We start from the raw sequence: 23,106 nt of genomic DNA, 5'->3' as shown, positions 1-23,106 counted from the left end.
TGTCACACAGCGTTTAGCGTTTAGCATCACTCTAAAGCTTACCTCAAAGCTATCCGGCTAACTATGCACGTGGCCACCTAGAAGCACCACAGCCCACGTTGTTGTAGTCATTTAACTTATTTATGTGCAGCCATTTTGCTTATTACTTCCCAAACACCTGTTGTAAACAGGGCAACTGCAATCAACCCACTTGTACCCTTCCTATACCCACGTGCAGTGTACACCCCACGACCACATTCATTTCGCCGCTAGCTTGTTAGCAAGATGCCTTACAGACACGTTACTTTAGCTGTGTAACAAATAAGTCTATAGCTAATATGGCCTAGTGGGGCGGCTAGCTACCTAGTTAAGTATCCAAATATTGCCAGGTTTATTCACTCAAAAGCTACACAAGATAACTGCTAGTTAGGGTTGCTGCTTGCTAATTCACGTTTATGAATTGTGTATCAAGCTAACGAGCAACATTAGCTGTTCTCCATCGTCGCATAGCTGCTACTTATGGCTAACATTACTTGTTAGCACATTAGCAAATAGCTAATATATATATTTTAGCTATTTTCTAATGTGCTGACAAGTAATGTTAGCCACAAGCAGCAGCTATGCGACGATGGATGGAGGCTTGCTAATACATTTTCTTTTTTAATAAATATAATTTCGGCAGTTATAATATAATCTCAGGGGGAACTGCTAACTGACAAAGCTGAGAGAAAACACTAACACTACCCACTGCAATATTGACCATTGCTAAATGAATTTGCAACATCATAAATACTGTATTTTAGTCTGTTATCGGTATGATTTCTAAAATGACCTTTGTTAGCTATTTCCCACCTAAATACTGAGGTGGACGCGACCTCCTGACCCACCCTATCCTGCTGGTTTTTACAGTAAAGGCTGTGCTATGACGGCCATGTTTCACTTTGGTTGTAAGTAATAACTCAGCTAGTTAGCTAGACGGAAAATCCCGCCGTCCTAGTGAGGTGATGTTACCTACACAATTGTTTGTTACACAGTTAAACTACACCCAATTCAAAATGCCGCGCCGCTCACAGGACAGACTGGGTTGAAGGCTAGCAACCTAGCGGCTGTGCGAAGAAGGAGCAGCACACGGGTTTTAGGTTAGCGTGTTTGCAGGGCTGAAGGCATGGTGATCCAACGTTAAGCTTTATCCAGAGTTTATCCAACATTAGCAAGATTATCACAGACAGGCCGCTTGAACAGAGAATGCCCCAGGTGGATAGCACGCCAGCTAACAGCAGAAACAGGCGTCACAGTTTTGCAGTAGACTATAGTAAACTATTGCTCAGGTTTGTGCTGAATACACCCTCAATCCTCCAACTTTACCACATCCGTCATGGGGTCGTGCTGGAGCTTTAGCTAGCGAGTTTTCCAGTTTTTTCACTTCATGCTAAAATGCATGGAGATGTGTCGATATATATATATATATATGGAAAAGATTGAATACGGTAGAACCTATAATACTGTACAATGAATCCCTACTGAAATACCTATTTGTATTATCAGTGTAATATGTGAATATGGGCCGCAATCCCCATCCATTTTTGCTCTCATATACTGTATTCATTTTGTTCATCGCGAAAATACTGCAAAAAAAGGAAGGATTTATTGATAAACTTATTTAGACAGTTCATTTGTCTGACACCACATTAGATTCAATGGACATAAAGTGTAATGGTGACTTTGAATGCATAGTAGCTAAAGTGGACCAAAACACGCACTACTACATTAACCGTACAAACACTTACAGCATATAGTGTTCAGCTGAACTGGGCCTAATGCAACCTACGCTGCAAATCAATAAACAAAGAAATAAACAAAGAAAGAAACACGAAAGCTAAACAAACAAACTCCACAGTGTGTCGCTCTCACATGGACTCGACATCTTCAGAACACAGATCATCTAAAAAAAATCTACTGCGCTTCTTTATACAACATGACAATGACGTACTCTTGGCTGACGTTGACGTTTCTAGCTACCATGCAGATCCAAGCTAAGAGTGTAGGCCTACTTTGTTTAAACTAGAGGCTAATCAGACCTTTTTCAATCCCTTTTCTAAAACGATCACAAGTGAAAATGCGAATAGCAGCCTAGAGAGCTAAAGTGTGTAGCATATTTTCAATCCGTGAGCGAAAATGAGTTCGAAATGGCTGGACCAGGAGGGGACAAATTCTCCAGATAAGGCCAATATAGTCGGACATCGTTCTGAACACACAGATTGCTAAGGGATGTATGAAATAAACAGCAGATCTCAAAAAGCATGCTGTTTTTGGCTACGTCTGTGGAGATTAGTATTTACAGAAACTTTACAATTCTTAAAGAGCCAAGCCACGTCTTCCTAGGCTAGTCGAGCGGATGTTTAATAGGATTTAGGTGAATAATTCTTTAGCCATGTTAGAGTACTGACATCTCTACCATTAAAACCCTTCCAAAAATGTAAACAGCTTTGTATTGAGCATATCATCAAAAGTGCTAGCTAATGTTTTGGCCTTATTAGCATCTACATTAGCATCTAAGTGTTTAGCTGAGATACCTGTGAAAAAATGGCTCACGAAAAACACTACATGACAAGGGTTCACATACGGTTTCAATCAATAAGCTTCATTGTGGCTCTGTAAAGAAATGTGCAGCATTATGTGGCTAGCTCACGTTTTACGAACCTGAAGGCGTTACAAGCTAATGGAGACTGTATTTTCAACAAATGACCGAAAGAAAGCCTGTTATGAAGTCACAAACCCATCAACGGGAAATGACCACACAGGTTAGCTCAGAGTGCTAACAAAACATGTTAGCTTAATATGGCTTGTTAGCGTAGCACGCAGGCCAATGACGAGTGGAAAATTGTGGGAAAATAATTAGGCTAACTCAATACTTGTTTCTTCAAGATAAGCAGACAGCTCGGGAAAAGACGGTGGCGAGGCTCTGTGTGTGACCAACGCTGGCGATGCTAATGTTAGCATGAGAGCGAAGCAGGTTCAGGGTGACCATGCTAGCAGCTAATATACAAAGCTGAAGGTTAAACGCGAGGGAGGAGGGGACGGGACGACCAACTAGGAAACTTTAACCGTTCTGTTCATCTCCGGTTTGTGTAGCTAATGGCGGGTTAGCAGAAGCTTCACCGTTGCACCGCGATGAAGAATTAGCTTCGGCTTGATCGGCGGCTAAACCGGGGTGAGCTGGTTCAGCTGGTGGGTGTGCTGTAGCTGCTGCTGCTGATGCTTGGGGTTCTGCACTAGGGGCCTCCATGGCAGCCGGGGGGGCTGAAGCAGCAGTGTTGTTATCTGGTGCTGTAGCATTAGCAGGTGCTGCGGAGGCCTCAGCTGGAGCCTGGGGATTTTCCTGGGCTCCGCCTGCAAGGTTTGGGCCTCCTGCACTGGCTACAGCCGCTGAGTCGGTGTGCTGGTGCTCTGGAGCTCTCAGCCTCTTCATGATGGTCGTGACCCGCACCGCTTTCTGAAAAAGGAGAGACGATATATCTACAGTCAGAAGTTTGTGGACATCTTGACTTCTTTTGAAAATGTAGTGATGTTATTTTTAGTTGAAGGTTTCACTGATTAGCTAATAACCTGTCTAATGGAGGCTTAATTGGCACAGGTTTCTCAAACCGCATTAACTGAGTAATCTCAGACTAATCCCAGCCAACATGCTCATGTGGGGCTCATATGGGTGGAACGTGGGCTAGATGGGTTCCAGGTGAGTTCGAGGTGGGAATGGCCTCTGAGTGGGGTTGTACATGTGTTTTTAGTGGGACCCAGCAGGGCTTCCCAAATGGGCTTCATCATTACAGCCAACCTTAATCTTACATGGGTCCCATCTAGCCCCTTATGCAGTGTACAACCCAGATGTGACACATGTTTAACTCCTCCTGGTCTCATCACTGACCTTGGTGGCAATCCATATGTGGGGCCAACATGAAACCCAAGGACAAAACTTTCTGGTTCCCAGTTAGGGCCCCACATGGACATTAGCTAGGATGTTTCCTTCAGGTCCTCCTCACAAGTTCCCACTCACTACTTCGGATCTGTGGTGTTGTTCAAGTGATCTCACTTAGTAAACTTTAAGGCAGCATTACTTCTGAAATCAAAGGTTATTTAAAAAGTTACAAAAAAGAGTTATCCTGCTTTTATTAGAGCTGTAGCTGTCTTAACTGTCCTAGATGTCTACTAGATTTTGGAGCATTGTTGTGAGGATTTGATTGCATTCAGCGACAAAAGCGTTAGTGAGGTCAGGATGTTGGATGATGATCAACACTTCATCCTCAACTCCCCATCTTATCCCAAAAGTAATGGATGGAGCACTAACCATCATTCCAGAGAACACAGTTCTTCCACTGCCCCACAGCTCAATGCTGGGGGCTTTATACCCCTCTAGTTCACACCTGGCATTAGGCATGGTGCCATTCTGGTGCTATTCTATTGGTAATACTTCTCTAAAGGGACAAGACACGCTGTGTGTGTTTGTGTGTGTGTGCATATGCAGATCTGTCTCAGCAATGGGTGCTTCATCACTTAACATTACTGGCTGGCCCAAAGGTGGTTTAAACACCTGAAAGGTTGGAGTGATGTTGAGTGCTAACATCAAAACAAGAGGATTGAATTCATGGCTCTTGGAAGTATTCCCCAGATAGGACATGTTTCAGTTCCTACAGCAAACAACAAACAGCGGAAAAAACAACAACCTGCTATATAAATAATGTCCTCGCTGTAATCTTTTTCCTCCAAAAGGAAAAGAATGTATTCCCTGAGCATCCCAGACGATGAATTAATAAACTCTGAACACGCAGTGATAAAAGGAGAGGACAAACCAGGCTGGTGTGTGACGGATGAAGAAAGTCATTTCGAATATAATTATTACCTTCCACTTCGCTTTCGCAAAGTTCTTCTCTATCTGCGCACACACATTTTCCTTGATGTTCTTATCTGAGGCGGCGTTTCCGGATATCCTATGAAAAAAGAAAAAAGAAAACTTCAGATAGGGCCCACAAAACTTTAAAGCATATTACTGACCTGCAGGGAAAAAACACACACATCAGCAGAATGTGCTGAAAAACCAATAAAACGTCAGTACCATTCATGGTTGATGGCTTCCTGCGCTGTAAGCCTCTGATCTTGGTCTACTTCCATCAGACGGGACACTAAACTTTTGGCTGTAAAAGCAAAATTAACATAAATTAACATTAACAGAACATTTTAAGGCTCTAATGGCATTAAAGCCAAAGATCTAATGTGATTTACTAGATTAGTTTCACCAGGAGGTCCTAAAATTAAAGTGATTTTAATCCAGTATGAATCAGCAGTGTTTGTAGTTTTTACAGTCTGGCAGTAATAATAAATTAATTAATTCAAAATGAATCTGCAGCGTGTGAAGTTTTTACAATCTGCTGGTAATTATTGTGAATTGATTCAATCCAGTATGAATCTGCAGTGTGTGTAGTTTTTTACAATATTGCTATAATTGCAGGAGGGATTTTACTTGGGTATGAATCAACAGTGAGTGTAATTTTATTTTTTCTTACAACCTGACAATAATTACTGGACTGATTTTAGTCCAGTATGAATCAGCAGTGTGTGTAGTTTTATACAATTTGACTGTTATAACAGTGGACTGATTTTAATCCAGTATGAATCAATAGTGAGTGTAATTTTATTTTTTCTTACAACCTGACAATAATTACTGGACTGATTTTAGTCCAGTATGAATCAGTAGTGTGTGTAGTTTTATACAATTTCACTGTTATAACTGTGGACTGATTTTAATCCAGTATGAATCAGTAGTGTGTATTGGTTTATACAATTTCACTGTTATAACTGTAGAGTGATTTTAATTCAGTATGAATCAGCAGTGTGTGTAGTTTTTTTTTTAACAATCTGACTATAATTACTAGAATGATTTTAATCCAGTATGAATCAGCTGAGCCATTTTTTTTACAATCTGGCAGCAATTATGTGAAATGATTTAATCTGGTATTAATCAGCAGTGTGTGTCGTTTTTTTTTACAGTCTGGTGGTAAATATTGTAGAACGATTTAATCCAGTATGAATCTGCAGTGGTTGTATATTTCACAGCCTGACAAAAAATAAATGAGGAATTACACGGATACTATCCCAAACTAAGTATCGCACAACCTCTAATAAAAACTAATTCAGTTTCAAAACTGAGTTTAGAAAAACTCTTGTTTGTAAGGTATGATCGACACACAGTGTAGGAGTGGTACCTGAGTCCGAGATTTCATCCCAGTATGGCGAATCAAACTCATAGTCTCCTGCCAGAATCTTGCGAAACAGGTTCTTGTCATGATTTTCATAATCATCATCATCTGCTTCATCATAGAATGGTGGGTTCCCAGAAAGCCTGTCAGCAAAACAGTGAGTGTAAAGTGAGAAAAGATAACTTTTAATTCCTGATTTAGACATTTCCATTCCCATCAGCCTGTACTACCAGTATTGACCATGTGAAAACTAGATATATCCGGGGATCAATCCTGCTCCCAAACTCCCAATGACAGGGCCAACGCTTACATGGACTGTTAAATCAAGAACAGCATCCTTAGAATCATGCTGCACTTTGCTATTTCTGTGGTCCAGTTGACTAAAGCCCTGCCACTAAGATCTGAGGACCGCTAATAAAAATCCCAGGTCATGCTGCTTGCCATCAGCAGTCGGAGTCAGAGTGAGCACAACTGACCTTGCTCTTTTGAGCACTACCACACTGCACAGTCTTTCTAAAACTAGACACCTTTAGAATTGCATTCATTACTGTAGTTGCCTCAGTAAAGTAAAGATGTGTGTGTTTGGGATGCAGCCACAGTAACTATAAATTGACATATTTAACGTACATCTTTCCTTGGCAATAAACAAATGAACACATGTACATTTTCAGAAATGCGGTTTACTACTGATATCAAGCCGATGTGATAAGCCAGGGTTATGAGGGTTAAATATTACATTTTTCCCCTGCAGTATTTAGTATGTATTTATATATGTATTTATTTTTCCCTGCCCATTTCCTGACCGAGCACTGCTTCACCCCAAAAAGGGATGTTACCTACCCACTTCAACCCACAACCTGCTGAATGTTGGTGCTGCAAATAAAATCCCACCCACTAGTTAATGTGTGGATCATGCAGGATTTGCAGACACCCCCATCTTGTGCAGAGTGCAGGTATGCAGTCATATCAGAACATTCTGACCACCCTGGTTTGGAATGAACTTTGCACGGTTCAGGGCCCGGCCATGTGACAGGGTCTGCTGTAGGTATGAATAAGCGAGCACACTAGTCAGTTGTAGCAGAGTACAAAACAGTCATCATGGGCATGATCCAATAAGGGGCGTGATAATAAGCTCCAGGTCTTGACTACCCCATTGAGTGCCTCCCAGCAGCATAACAGTGGTGCTCCACAAGTCATTGATGCTAGAGGGGAACGACGCCTCCGCTACCCAATACAGCCCATGCCACGACGTCTTGCTAGCGTCATCCGAGCCAAGGGTGGTTATTCCCACTATTAGGGAGGTCAAAATATTGCGAGATGCTTTTGGGAAACTGGGCCCAGGTAATTGTAAAAATAAGGCACTTACAGGATGTACATGATCACTCCGAGTGCCCAACAGTCCACAGGTCGGCCATATCTCTGTCTACCAACAACTTCTGGAGCTAAAAAGGAGAGAAAGAGGCTCAATGTTACCAAAAAAACATCTATATTCCAAAGAAAATTATCCAGTCAGATTTTGCTATATCACATGCACCCTAAAACCATAAATTTCCATCTAGTTTTATACTGGCTGTAAAGTCTCTTACCCAGGTACTCTGGAGTTCCACAAGGCTCTTTAATGAGTCCATTCTCAAGCTTGGCCAGATGGAAATCACTGATGACTATTTTGGAGTGCTTCAGGCGGTTGTAATACACCAGATTTTCCAGCTGGAACGAGCAACACCAAGAGCACAATGTAGAGTTGATGGCTTGATGGAATGATGGAATGTGCTTCTAAAAGAAGTAATAGCATTTCTAATCTACTTTGTACAAATCAGTCATTCCAATAATACCACTGAGAGGGGTAATCTGATTGGCTGAGAGGTGTTCTGTGAGTGCCAATACCAACATCATTTTAAACATCACTCTGGCTCATTTCCTTCTAACCTAGTAGCCACCAGCACCACAGATTAAAGAATTGGGACTTAGCCTTAGCCGTAGTCAACCCAATGTTAGTGATCTAGACTGGTATGGACCTTTTTCACAACGTAGCATGACGAATGTCTGCTTTCCATAAGGCACGTCTGTTTAGCACTTCTGGCTAGTGCCTGTCGACTGCATTTATGCATCTGATCTCCGCACCTGTTTCAGCTGTTTTGATCTGTTTTGGACACAGTGTTGTTTATATTTATTTGTATTTTTGATATTTTTGATATTGTATGTATTATTTATATTTATATAGTGTGTGTTTATTCACTTTATGACGTTATACAGTCATGCAAGCTGGCTAGGCAAGCTGGCTACAGGAAAACTGTGGAAAGTCACAGTGAACTTCAGAGGAGGGCAGTTAGCTCAACAAAGCTTGGTTCCGTACTTCGTTGCTTACCGACAACCAAATTCTCCACCGTGAGTTTTCACTGCTCCCCAGTCGATAATAAACTCAAGGCAAAGTGGACAATCAACGCTTGTGGGGAAAAATTCACCATCATCAAGCACTCCAAGATGTGCAGCAGGCATGTTTTCCCTGAAGCTCTCTTCGAAACACCAAGCGGACGACATCTATAGCTGTCCTATCAAGTTAGCCGAAGTGTGAGCACACTGTCTCAGTTACCGCACAGTAGTCGTTGTCATTGGATACCTCCATTTCACCCTCTCCATCCACATCCTCATCTGTCTTACTTGTGCAGGTAGGCTGTGTCTGCTAACTTGATAACTGCCATTTCTTTAAAACTGGTAAAGCCCCATTTCCTAGATACCGTCTGCTTGGTGTTTCGAGGGACCCTTCAGGGGGAAAACGCCTGCTACGCACTTTGGAACGCTTGGTGATGGTAAACAGTAACAGTTTTAAATGAGTGTTTTAAACTCTAAAGTGTTTAATATCTTACAGTCCAGTCTGACTGACCTACTTGACCGTTCAGCTCCCAGTTACTTTACAACACTGCAGTCTAATCACTATTGAAATTAACAGTTAAAATTAGAAGCCAAAGTTAGCTTTTATTCTGGTTGCTAAATGCTAATATCACTGTACTTATCAGTTCAAATAAATTTCAAATAAATTTAAAGTTTTGCTAAAATAATGCGACACATGAACTCTATGTCTAGGGTAGTTTTAGACGTTCGTCTGCAGCAGCTGAGGCTCATGTCTATTAACGGCACCTAGAGAACCCCAGAAGGTACACTGCTACAGCAAACCTAAGGTTTGGAAATGGATCGGAACTATAAATGTTAATTTGGAGATACTCTAAAATAATACTAAATATAAAAACACTGTACAAAATGCTACTGCTTAAACAGGTGAGGAGATCGGGTGCCTAAATGCAGTTAACAGGCGCTAGCAGCAAGTAAACAGATGTGTTGTTCGGAAAGTGGACATACATCATGTTACATTGTGCAAGAGGTCAGTTAGCTGGGCTTATCTTTGGATCTCCCCAAAAGATTGTGTAACAGTTCAGGGAGATTTCTGTAGGAGCAGTGTGTTGTGTACCTTCAGGTTGCGGTGGACGATGTTGAGGGAGTGCAGATACGCCACTGCCTCCATCACCTGCCGAATCACATTGCTGGTGTCTTTCTCCGAGTAGTAGCCCTGGTCCAGAATCCAGTCAAACACCTCTCTGCCTGTAGCGCTGCGAATATGGCAGACGGTACAAATGTCAGATGTCCACGATCCCTCAACCCATCGCTGAGGAACCGAGGGCTAGAGTCCAGCACAGTTTGAAGATTTCTTGTCTATGATACAACAACTAAACCTGGTAATTGATGGAATTACGTTTAATCAGCTGCCCTTGACAAAAAATCACAGTGTCCTTTCTTCAAACTGTGAACCTGGAGTTTCCCACCGCTGCCTTGACCCCCTTATGCAATATTTCAAAGCCTGCTGATGTTATGTAACATTATTTATGAGTAACACAAACTAAAAAAGGCAGAAACGGCACAGGAAACGTAGGAGGAGACAGAAAGATTGAATGAGTGCGAGAGAAAGAGATGTGAACTCAAGGTGAAGTAAATGTTAGGTAGTTAATTCAAACAGGGACATGAATAAAAGCTCAACCTCAATGCTAAATGAAGGCTGATCGGTTGAACTCTGCATAGTGGTGGGCTGGAAGAAAGCCAGTTTGGCACTTCTGATATAGACATACTATTTGATGCATCACTTCAAACAACAAAGCTCCCTTTGATTCACAACTGCACAACTGCTCTAATGACATCTACACCACCAGAGGGCCTGCATGAAGAAGCTGCTAGCTCATAATTGTCTATCCATGTACACTGTTGAAAGTATAAGATCCTTGGGGAGGTTCTTCAGTTTGAAACTGTGGAGGAACCTCTTAAGGTGCTTTGAGGAACATTCGAGGAACATTTTTCCTCTAAAAATCTTTCTTGAAGGTTCCTTAAAGCACCTTAAGACATTCCTCCACAGTTTCAAATGAAAGAACTTTCAATGGTTCCTTGAGGATCTTACACTTTTAATAGTGTACCATCTTGTACGTGGATAGCCAAATGCATTTCTTCTCAGATTAGCATGCTAATAGATCTTTCAGGCTAAGCTTACTTCAGTTACTTCAGAGTTATCCAGTCAGCTAAGATAAGTTACCAGCATGCGGGTAGGCACTGATGTGATGCGGTACAAAATAGCCAGAGTGATGAAAATAAGGTGCGTTAGTATTACAGCACCACATTAGCGCTCCTGTAAGTCTAAATTATGCAAACACAACTGCTGGAATAGCACCTTCAAAGACTCTGTTTGATCACCAAGGTATAACATTCAGGAGATATAGTGCACGGCAGAAAAGAAAGAGACCGAGAGAGACAGAGAGACAGAGAGAAAGAGAGAAAGAGAGAGAGAGAAAACAACATTAAAGGAATGTTCTGAGGTAGGAAAATAACGAATGCAAATCCGAACCCGAACAGACAGAAGGGAACATGAGGCAGCCAGCTGAATGAGCGAAGAGTCATATTGAGAGAGAAATTTTCAGTTCAGTGTCTCTATCTGCCGTGCCCTCGGGATACATCTGCTCAAATCCCTGAGGACCTGCTTCAGCACTGCGGGCTCAGCTGGAGAAAAGAGCAGCGCTGCGTCTCGCAGTCAAATGGCACGACTTACAGCTCGAGGAAGAGGAAGTATTCTTTTCTGGTCTCATAGACGTCCACCAGCTGGAGAATGTTGGGGTGCTTCACCCTGAAAACAAACAGAATAGGAAATGAAGCAGAGGAGTTCTCTAGGCATGTAGGCCACAGTGACGGTGTGTTGCATGGTCTGTCAAAAGTGTGAGGACGACCAGCTTTCCAAAAAGTTTCAATACAAACGAGCATGGTTTCACAGTGCTAGTCTGCAGTAACTATTAGAAGTGACCACCAATCCTTCCTCTGGATGTCTACAGAAACTGATCCTGATTTTCTGCAGAAACTTGCAGAAAGCTGGGGTCAGACATGCTACAACGCACCTGGAGTAGAGAGGGTTTAGGGCTTTGCTCAAGAGCAGCGGCAGCTTAGCTTAGACTAGGGTGACGTACAGGCTTGTGGTCCATACACTCGCACTCTGGAGCAGGTGTGGCAGATTAATATTATTATTATTATTATTATTATTATTATTGGTATTATTATATGGTAACACTTTACTTGGATGATCCATTGTAGATGTAGATGCTCACCTGACATTTAACTAAGATTCAACTGAATGTCTATGTAATGTAAATGCAACTGAACTCTAAGATGAATGTAAATGACTGTCTATTGAATGTAACCCTACACCTAACCCTAACCCTTACCCTTACCCTTTATGGTTAGGTTTAGGGTTAGAATTAAGGTTTAGGTTAAGGTTAGGGTTACAGGTAGGTTTGAAGTTGATTCATAGGTAGGGTTAAGTCTAGGGTTGGGATTAGGTGTAGGGTTACTTTCAATAGACAACCATTTACATGCAACTTAGAGTTCAGTCATATTTTATAGACATTCAGTTGAATGACATTAGTTGAATGTCAGGTGAGCACCTTACCCCTTGACAGCCAATGGCCTGCCGGTGGGCCAAAAGTGTTATTTCAAATTTCTATTACTGAGAAGTGCCTGTAGTTACTGAGTAATATACCTTAAGGTGTAATAATAAGCCTTGCTGCGTTAAGGGGTTAACACTCCAAGGCTTATTAAACACTAAGGTGTATTACTCAGTAACTACAGGCACTTCTGTGCAAACTGGTGGAGCTATACTTTGGTAATAGAAGTGTGTAATCTGACTATTTAAGGGTTTAAATCTGGCCAATAACTCCAGGAACTGTATTAACCATACCCCTGAATAGCTGAGACGGGGGGGCAAACCCAGAGAACATTTGAGCTGGAGCTCGGGGCGTATTCAGAGTCAGTACATGAAGCTGAAGACCCTGTCCCTTACTGAAACTGGATCAATGGAAAGAGAAGGGAGGAGGTGGGCAGTGGTGGATGCGAAGTAGTTGGTCACGGATGTAAAGAGGAGATGGGAGGACAATAAGGGCCTGGGCAATGAGGTGGTGTAGTTCAGGGCGTGGAGGTACATAGCTCCACTTTGCAGGCATCGTTCTTGCTTCATTGAATAATAATAATAATAGTAAATGGATGGCAGGAGGTGCGTTTAAGTTTGGGTTTAGAAATGTAGGCATAAAATATTTACTAGCCAGCATTCCAGAAGCTAAAAACTGCTACAGATCTGCATGTTCTTACAAAAACAACCACTGGCCAGATGGTACAGGAACAGTATATCAGCTGAAAAAACACTTACAACAAAATTTGCTGGCATTATCGAGACTGGTCAGAGTCATGAATCAAAAGGCCAATAGTTTGGCCTGCACTGTAAAGTAATCCTACAGAGAATTAGCCTTTAGAAGCTGCAGGAATGGCCAGTGAATACAAACACAGCGCATGCACATAGACTCATAGTTCACTGAAACAAGCAGAGAAATTGGGTGGAAAGTGCAGATTCCAGCCTTGTGTTTGTAAGCAGAAGACGATACACGCTGCAAAAAAAGAGGCAGTATCTTAGCAAGTGAAATCTTGAGGACAAAAGTATTTGGACACCTGCTTATTCATTGTTTCTTCTGAAATTAAGGGTATTAAAAAATGTATCTGACTTTTGTTGGAGTATTTGTCTATACTGTCCAGGGAAGAAGGCTGTCTACTAGATGTTGGAGCATTAGTGAGGTCAGGATGTTGGATGATCAGCAGCCCACCTCATTCCCAACTCCCCAACTCATGCCAAAATTCCATACCAACCATCATTCCAGAGAACACAGTTCCACTGCTCCACAGCTCAATACACCTCAATACACCACGTTAGCCAATAGGTCCATGTTCATCTGCACCAGAGAGCCCTATTCTGTTGGCAATACTTCTCTACAGGGACTACACAAGCAATGGGTGCAACTTACAGTTGCTGAATGCATTCATTAGGAGAAGTGTCCACAAACATTTGGGCATGTAAAGAATCTTAGCAAGTAAAAACAAATCTAAAATAATTACAGTCTAAATCTCAGTTTTTTCTCTTGTTTATACTGTTGTAGGAATATTATAAGATTATATGCCAAAAGAATAATTAGACACCTGTAGTAGATAAAGTCACTTAAGCCAAGTAATAAGTTAGAAATATGTTAATTCATCTTAAAATATTGCTTATAATAATCTCAAAATGAGAAACTGTAGATATTTAGACTGCAATTAGGACAATTCAGATGGTTTGGATATCACTATGAGTCAGTGTAATCGGTGTGATTACAGTCATGTAGTAATGATCTACACTACATGTAAATAAAGGCCTTCATTCTCTCAGGCAGCTGGTTGAAGTTGGTGCCCTGTGTGAGGAGCCTGAGGTAGCGTCTCCAGCTTGAGGGGTTTAAAGCAGCGAGACGTTTCTGCTGCTGCGTGAGAGAATAAGCCGATTTCATGCATCAGGACTGTGGCTGGTGCTGATCCGAGAGCATGCAAAGGCAAACGAGAGGTGAACTCACATAGAAGCTCTGTCCTAACATGAGCGCCTTCACCTCTAAAGCTAATTCTTATGCAGGGCTGAGCGAGCCATGTGAGCCAAGCTGCTCTTTGGCACTGAATTAGGGTTAGTCACTGATCCAAACCCAAGCAAGCAAATTTAATGTGATAAGAGAAAATGCCAGAGGGCGTTCTGGTCTAAAGCAGTGGTTCTTATATTTTGGCTTGTGTAAAAATTATTAAAAAAAGAAGTTATTTAAGCTGAAGATCTTACATGAACAAAAGTATTGGGACACCTACTCATTCATTGTTTCTTCCGAAATCAGTAGTTTTATTAAAAAATGTTTATCCCGCTTTTGTTGGAGTAACTGTCAAACTGACTTCTGACTATATTTGATTGCATCCAGCGTCAAGTGCATCATTGAGTTCCGATTGTTGGATGATAACCACCCCACCTTATCCCAAACGTATTAAATGGAGCACCATCATTCCAGAGAACACAATTCCAATACTAGCCCACACCTGGCATTAGGCATGGTGCCAATAGGTTCTTGTTCATCTTAATTCTATTGGAAATACTTCTCTGCAGGGACTTACTAAGCAGTAAATAAATGAATGGGGAGGAGCTACAGACTAAACATCTAACGCTATATTTAAGGAATTTCACTATATTTAAGGAAGCTGCAGCTCATTTGCTAATGATTTTGAGGCTCAACTCAATATGTCTTGTATACAAAGTTCTCCTATCTTATAATTAAAAAAGAAAAGTTAGAAGTTAGAAGAACTTTTGACTACATTAAGTCGAGTTATCTCCAAAAACACATTTGTAATCAGACACTGTATCATGGATTACCCCAAATAAACACGTTCTGCACTTGTATCCCACTGCCTGTGACTCTCAGCCGCCAACGAATGATTATTAACGTCAGCAGAATAAAGCTTTAAATTGATTCTACAAAAGACTGGATACACAAAAAGGCCCGCAGCGTATTAAAGAGTGGGTGAACAGTGATGAATCTGAGCCTGTCAGTTTGCAGCACAATGAGGTTAGTGCACTTCATCACAGAAGTGAGTTAAGCACTTCTGCTCTTTTCTTTTCTCTGCTCTCACCACCCTGCCTATTCAAACCGCTGCCTCGGCAAGACAGTGAGCCGAGAGTCTGCGCATAACTAGAAAGCTTTCAGAGAAAATGTCATTTGAGGTTTTTTTTGCGGAGCTGCTCCAAAACAAAGCTTTGGAAAGACAAACAAAAGACAATCCTAAAAATACACCGGAACTCACATCTTCAGAATGAAAATCTCGTTTTTTGCCGCCTTCCGCACTTTCCTGCCGTCCTTCTTTAGGAACTTCTTGCAAGTGTACATTTTCGACGTGGTCTTGTCCTTGGCCCGGAAGATCTCACAGAACTCTTCCCTTTAAGATGGAGAAAATGTTCAGGAACAAATAAGAATAAAGGACAGGAATGTGTTTCAGAATCTTCAGAAATCAGGGTTCAATTACTTGTGTATTGAGATTATGTTAAAATAAGCTGCGGAAAGGTCAAAATGCAACAATCAGGTAAACCACACTATCATTCACTACTGTTCGATACTATACTATACTATACTATACTGTATAAAAGTAAAGAATAAAATGCTATATATAATTAGAGAAAATACATTGTATAAAAGTAAAGTGTACAAAGTGTGCTATATAGTATAACAGTAGAGTTTACAAAGTATACTATACTGTATGCAAATAGAGTTTACAATGTATACTATACAGTATAAAAGTAGAGTTGTTACATCCTATTCCATACTGCATAAAAGTACATTTTACAGTACATACTAGATCATATAAAAGTAGAGTGTACAGTATATAATGTACTTTATAATATTTGAGAGTAATATACTGTCTAAAAGCAGAGTTTACATTGTATACTATACTGTATAAAAGTAAAGTTTACAAAGTATACTATATAGTATAACTGTAGAGTTTACAAAGTATACTATACAGTATAAAAGTATAGTTTGTAATGTATACTATCTGTATAAAAGTAGAGTTTACAAAGTATACTATACTGTATAAAAGTAGAGTTTACAATGTATACTATACTGTATAAAAGTAAAGTGTACAAAGTGTACTATATAGTATAACAGTAGAGTTTACAAAGTATACTATACAGTATAAAAGTAGAGTTTTTACATCCTATTCCATACTGCATAAAAGTACATTTTACAGTACATACTACATCATATAAAAGTAGAGTGTACAGTGTATAATGTACTTTATAATATTTGAGAGTAATATACTGTCTAAAAGCCGAGTTTACATTGTATACTATACTGTCTAAAAGTAGAGTTTACAGTGTATATTATAATGAATAAAAGTTCATTTTACAGTGCATAGTACACTGTATAAAAGTATATTTTACAGTGTATACTACCGTATTTACCGTTTATTATTTATTGTTTATTTGTATACAATATTTGTACTCAGTATATGTTTATATTAATCATATGTATGTGTAATCGTGTAATCGTGTAATGTCATGTGATATATATATATATATATATATAGGTATATAAGATATGAAAAGTTTGTTTACGATTTAACGAGTTGTCCCAGGTCATATCTGTCTGTGATCTCTGTCGGACTGTTATAGTCCTTCTTCTCTCCGAGTGTTAAGCAGCCAAACGGCATGGCCCTCCTACAGAAAAAGAGAGAACGGGAGAGAGAGAGAGAGAGAGAGAGAGAGAGAGAGAGAGGGGAAGTAGAAAAGAAACAGAAAGAGTATATGGAAAGATAGGGAGGTAGAAAGTGATATACAAAGAGAAAGAGATCGAAAAGAAGAAAGATTGATAGAGAAAGAGAGTGGGATTCACAGAAAGGTTGAGAGAGACAGAAAATGAAGAGAGAGAGAGAGAAAGACAGAGAAGAGAAGAGAAAAGAAGAGAGACAGAAAGACAGCACCCTCATTACATTCACATATTCAGATGTTAATCCAGAATCAGAGCACAAGTCTAATACTGCATGCAGAACCTCAGTGGGATATTACCTGAATAAATAAAGGGAATAAAAATTGCATTATACAGTAATATCCATCATTCTGAATTATTCCAACATTCAACGCCCCTCAGATCTCCTTCTCTTTTCTGGTTCCACGGGGAAATAAACGGGATGCGCGAGCAGTGTTTACTCGTCCTTTCCTACCCAAACAAACCAAATTCAGGAGCGTTGTGAATACCGTATGCACTACTGGGGCACTCAAACTCACCGGCAGATCTCATTTACACCTAAATGACTGGAGATGGAGGCAGAGACGGTGTTTGACTTGCAGCAACGCAGAGTCAGAGAAAGAGTGAGTCAGAAGGAAAGAGAGAGGGCGAGAGCTAGAGCGAGAGCGAGGGAGACCAAAATGAACTCTGAAATAAATTACGACAGCAGCTACAACAGATGAGGCTTTACCGTTGAGCCTTCAACCTGCCTCATATTATGTGGAACCCCTCCAGGCCACCAAAACAGCTCTGACCTGTTGAAGCTTGGACTTCTTAAGGTGTCCTAAGACATTCCAGCAGATCCTTTATGAAGGCCTGTAAGTTGTGAGGTGGGGCCTCCATCAGTATCAGTGTAGCCTTGGCGCTCCCATGACCCTGTCACTGGTTCACTGGTTGGTTGTTCATCACATTTGGAAGGTCCTGTCCACTGCATACCAAGAACACCCCACAAGACCTGCCTGATGTTTTTTGAGATGTTCTGAGCTGGTCGTTTAGAACATCACAGTTTGGTTCTTGTCGAAGTATCTTAGATACTTTTCCTGCTTTTAACACACATCACCTTTAAGAACTGACTGTTGACTTGCTGTCGAATATGTCGATCCCACCACTGGAACCAGATTCTCAATGTTCTTCACTTCACCCAGCATTGGTTTAATTTGTATGGCTGATGGCTGTATATAAAGAGTGTCTACAGCCTGACGAAGGCCTAAAAAAGGGGAATTTTTGTATTCTGCAAATCACAGCAGCAGATGGCTGAGGACACACAGGGGACACCAAAACACAAAATTAAAACCATTTACGTCCACTAGCTTAAGTATAAATAATCAGTTACTTCACACCACAGCTGCGTGGTTAATTTGATGGGAGGTTTGTGTGTTTTCCACAGGGATAAACACACATTCCCGCACTTTCACACAGCGTTGTGTTTTTAAGGATTTGTTTGAGAACGGCAATCATCTCTGCTGGGAGCCAAAATCAATTCCAAAGGTAAACAAGATATAGACAAAAGGACCTGAGGCAGTCTTCGCTTTGACCGATTCCAATTTCACTTCAGTCACTGTTTCAGCTTTGATGCCCGCTAACACTGGAGATGAAGCCCACTTTCAAGATACACTGGGGTGTGTGTGTGTGCATGGGTTTACATTTTACCATTAAATAAATACAAATAAATATCCACTGGCAGTGACAACCACTTGGCGTTCCTCAAGGGTTCTATAGTAAACCATTTATATAGAACCATAAGAGCTCAAAAGAACACTGGAAAGCTGAAACAGGTCTTTTTTATGAATGAAAGCCTCTCTTGTACATGTTTGTTCTTATAGAACCTTACCAAAAAGTGTTCTACATTTTACCAAAAGGGGCTGCAGTATTGTCAGGAGCCAAGACCCCCTCTTTTAGCATTCAGGGCTATACAGAACCCTTATTGTGGATCTATATATGACCACTGCCTTTACTGAAAAACTCTTGAAGAACCTAGTTTTTTAAGAATTCAGGCCAAAGAATGTCTCAAATGGTTCTTTGAGTTGTTAGGGTTTTACATAGAATCATTGCTTGTAGTACACCCTTTAAAGAGAACTTCTTTAGTAAAGATGGCAGTTTTCCATATAATCATGTACTTTTTCTGGTCAAAAAGGTTCTTTACTACATTGTAAAAAATATTTTATGAGCCAAAGGCACATTGTTTGCTAAGGTTTGTTTGACTTGTAACAACAGTGGAACCATTGCTGGTGCTAAATAGAACTATTATTTAACCAACTTACTCGCTGGAGATCCACACTGGCCTCCCTGGCTATGCATGGTCAGTGCCACCAATTCCTTATGGACTACATCAACGTAACTTCACACTGGCCTCCCTGGTTGCTATGAATGCATGCTCAGTGTTACCAGTTCCATGTGGATTTCATGCACAACTTTAACAATGCTGTGTCAACAGCATGTGCGAAAAGCTGCCTACGTCACCCACCACACCTGCACATTCAATCACACACTGCCCTTCTCCACCCAACCTTAGCCCTCCTTATCCTCAACCACCTTCTAGATCTTCCAGACACTTCTGATCGTCCAGCCAGTTCCTTCATGGCTGCCCTTAGCACACAGGCTCTGAATCCAAATTCAACCAGCAAAGACGTTGCATCGCTACAGGTCTAATATATGCCTGCCACCCACGCTCTCTCACCTCCGCCACCAGATCTGCATACCTCAACCTTTTCCTTTTGAAAGGTCCATCAACCTCATCTTCAAAAGGCACTGTTAGCTCTCTGAGTACAACACCATATCCAGCCTCAGCATTGTTACCGCAATGCAAGGTGGAGCTTGTAGTTAACTGCTAACGACTGCCAACAGCTTCCAATCTCATGCATCAGACCATTCACCAACATTCAGTTTTAGGGCCCTATCTTACACCCTGCACAAGCCACATTTTCACACGTCCGTCTGCATCATCTAAATAGCAATGATGCTTGTGAATATATCTATGCCAATGGACATGGTGGTCTGGAAATGAGGTGGTGGGGTGTTCAGGTTAATTTCTGGTGTGTTGTTATCTTGGCAACGGAAAACACAGGAGCTCCACTGACTGAGAACAACCTAGGCAGACGTCAACAGTCAGATGTACCGCACATGGCTCTTAAAGGGAATGGCGAATGGTTGCACGTTACGCTCAAAACACACCCATGGCCCTTAGTGTCTATTTCTTATGTTCACACTTGTTTAACCACTGTCCATCCGTTTATACTCTCTTTACCCGTTATGTCTCTAAGCAGCTCAATGTGTGTGTGTACGACACTGTTCCAACGCTAGTAATGTGACCCACTGGCCTTTACCTGTGCGTGTAGGTAAAGAATGGACAACCGAGTATTTTAAGAGACTATTTGCCCCTGTAGTATCAGATGAAGCTCCTGCAGTTAAAGCGATGTATACTCTTACACACATACACACAATATCCATTTGCTACTGACGGAATGGTGTGTGTATAAATGGACTGTCTGGCACACACACAGCTGCATATCCGAGCCATTACCATCATGGCCATCTCATTCAGAAGGTTCAGGGTGTGCTGGAGAAGGCCAGAGATGGAGATTGATGGATATCAGAGTGTTTTATGACGTTCCACACACCCTGTGTGTCCTCCTATATCACCTGGCAGACACATTTCCACTCATTTAGGCCCTGTTCACACAGATCTGGATGTTGCTGAGAAGGCTGCTCGTCCATCAACATGAAAAACAGTGGTTAGACTGCTTTTCAACTGGTCAGATCTTTCTTGAACAAACTGGTCTGCACAGTCATGTGGAAAAAGTAGGACACAACATGAAAACCGTTGTCATTTTGGACATACTCCTGTATATCGCTGCTGTCCAATGAAAAACATGTATCTCCATTTTTGTTCATTGACAACATGGTCAGGTCAGGGCGTTGTAGCCCAAGAGTAGACCACAAGATACGTAAAGAGGTCTCTATCATCAGGAGACATGTCCAGGTCAGGCTAACCTAGCAAGATCAGCTCAAGAGTAGACCACAAGATACGTAAAGAAGTCTCTGTCATCAGGGGACCCATCTTTCTGATGGTAGATGCATGAACTTTGTGGCGAGAGCTGTGGGGAGAGCTACCTGTAGGTCCTGTGATGACATTTCAGGATTGTTTACAGGACACCCTAAAGCACAGTTGACCGTACAGTTCAGAGTGTGTGTTCTTCTTTTAAAGACTCTTTCACTGGCTTTTAAAGCTAATGCGTTCAGACTCTCCAGACTGGCTGACAGGCTTATTGAACGTTTCAGGGATGAATCATAAAAGGGCTGGTGAAGCAGCCTTCAGCTCCGCAACTCCACAGATCTGCAGCTCTTTACTCCTTAGGGTTCATCAGACACCCGCCATTACACAAGCAGTCCATACCGTATTCACCTCCGCTACTTTTACTACAGTTTATATGAAATACTGCACTTCTGTTGTCAATGGTTTGAGTTAGATATTGTTCTCTATTCCACATTTTAAAGCTCTGCTTTCCCAGTTTTCTTTTCAACTTCTGTTTTATTATTATTATTATTATTATTATTATTATTATTAATAATGATGATGATGGCTTTAAACATATGATTTCCTTCAGTTTTTTAATGGTGTTTTTGTTTTCTAACACTGTAAAGTTCTTTACACTGTATAAAAACAGCATTACTGTACAGGTGGTGGGAGCAAGAGAGAGCGTGCGAGAGAGAGAGAGAGAGAGAGAGAATGAAGAATAAATACGCCCGAAAGAGAAAGAGAGAGGAGAGTGAAAAGGTGGGAGATGAATGGAAGATAGAAACAGCAGATAGAGTGATTGAGGGAAAAATGAGAGAAAGAGAGAGAGAGAGATGGAGAGAGAGAGAAAAGAGAGAGAGAGAGAGGGAGAGAGAGAGAGATGGAGAGAGAGAGAGAAAAGAGAGAGAAAGAGGAGAGAGAGTGAGAAAGAATAGGAAGAGGGAATTGGAGAAATGAGGAAAAACAATAATACAAGACAAAAACAAAGGACAACAAAGAAAGAGAGAGAGAGAGAGTGAGAAAGAGAGCAATGGTTGAGAGAAAGAAAAAAGAGGGAAAGAAAGAAAAGGGGGAGAGAGAAAGAGGAGAGAGAGAGTGAGAAAGAAGAGGAAAGGGGAATTAAAGACAGTGAGAGGAAGAGAGAAAGGGAGAGAGAGAAAGAAGATGAAAGAAAGAGAGAAAAACAGAAAGAGAGGCTGGAGGAGAAAATGAGAGAGAAATAGGAGAGTGCAGCAGAGAGAAAGCGAGGAAAAGCAAAGAAGAAAGGGGTTAAACAGAAACAAAAGAAAGAGTAAGAGAGAAAGAGAGGGAGGGGGAGAGAGGGAGTAAGGGTGTTGTCTTTGCTTAGCCCCCTCCTCTCGCCTGGTGGGTAACCTGATGTCTGTTCAGATGGATGAGCTGCTGTGAGTGCGGAGCATCACTTTAGGGCGGACGGGGTTAAACAGGCAGTGCTCCTGCATCAGTATGAGCTGTTTAAAAGGAGCCGGATTACTCCTCCAACTGTTTCCAGCACTGATCCAGAATCCATTTACATACGGACAACTTAAAGCTTCCTGTGGGAACCTCCGATATCCATCAAACACTAAGAAATAATAAAAACCTGTAAACTCACATCACTGCTCTTAAACCATAGACATATACCCTAGACTTATAACTGAAGCTTTACTTCATTATTTATGCATAGTTAATTACATAGTTAATCATAGTTAATTACATACATAATCATTTACTTTGATATGAAAAATGACAAAAACAGGCAAAAATATAGAGGTTGGCTTTCCTTTTGCAAAACAAGACACAGGTGGACACGTAATGTAACTCGAACCCTTCAATGTAACTCGAACCCTAAAAGACATCAGCTAAAACTACAGCCTACTTTCAGAACTGGTGAAAACTCAGGCACATTGCAAAAACTGGTTCAGTATCAGCTTTGAGAAAACTCCAGTGCCTCACTGTTCCTAAAGGCTGCCCACTGATATGAGGATTTATACAAGCTTTAAAAATGGAGTTTGGAAATCCAATCCCCAATCCTCCTGGATTCGATAACGACTCCAGAATATCATGTACTGTGAGACTCAAAGGCTGTAAGCTTATATAGACCTCTTCTTCTTTCAGGTAACGATCAAGCTGTGGGGAGAACATTGCTGTAATCTGTGTCTGGAAAACCAATGTCTAACTCTTCTCTGAA

The 23,106-nt window shown here is 41.1% G+C and overlaps 1 protein-coding gene across 1 annotated transcript in view; it reads right to left on the bottom strand.

Moving 5' to 3' along the window:
• Positions 1 to 558: 558 nt before the first annotated feature.
• The window catches only part of camkvb (CaM kinase-like vesicle-associated b), an 87,307-nt gene continuing 64,759 nt past the window's right edge, over positions 559 to 23,106 (bottom strand). The window contains exons 2-11 of the mRNA XM_072666313.1: positions 16,735 to 16,836; positions 15,429 to 15,560; positions 11,308 to 11,382; positions 9,691 to 9,829; positions 7,814 to 7,934; positions 7,594 to 7,669; positions 6,234 to 6,370; positions 5,087 to 5,165; positions 4,874 to 4,961; positions 559 to 3,472 (exon numbers count right to left, since the gene is read on the bottom strand). Coding sequence (XP_072522414.1) covers positions 3,080 to 3,472; positions 4,874 to 4,961; positions 5,087 to 5,165; positions 6,234 to 6,370; positions 7,594 to 7,669; positions 7,814 to 7,934; positions 9,691 to 9,829; positions 11,308 to 11,382; positions 15,429 to 15,560; positions 16,735 to 16,829 — 1,335 coding nt within the window. The 5' untranslated portion in view covers positions 16,830 to 16,836 and the 3' untranslated portion in view covers positions 559 to 3,079. The remainder of the gene's footprint in view (positions 3,473 to 4,873; positions 4,962 to 5,086; positions 5,166 to 6,233; positions 6,371 to 7,593; positions 7,670 to 7,813; positions 7,935 to 9,690; positions 9,830 to 11,307; positions 11,383 to 15,428; positions 15,561 to 16,734; positions 16,837 to 23,106) is intronic.

This window comes from Salminus brasiliensis, chromosome 21 (assembly GCF_030463535.1).
Source record: "Salminus brasiliensis chromosome 21, fSalBra1.hap2, whole genome shotgun sequence".
Taxonomy (NCBI): domain Eukaryota; kingdom Metazoa; phylum Chordata; class Actinopteri; order Characiformes; family Bryconidae; genus Salminus; species Salminus brasiliensis.
The sequence above is the reverse complement of the archived record's forward strand: the minus strand, read 5'-3'. Positions and strand labels throughout refer to the sequence as shown.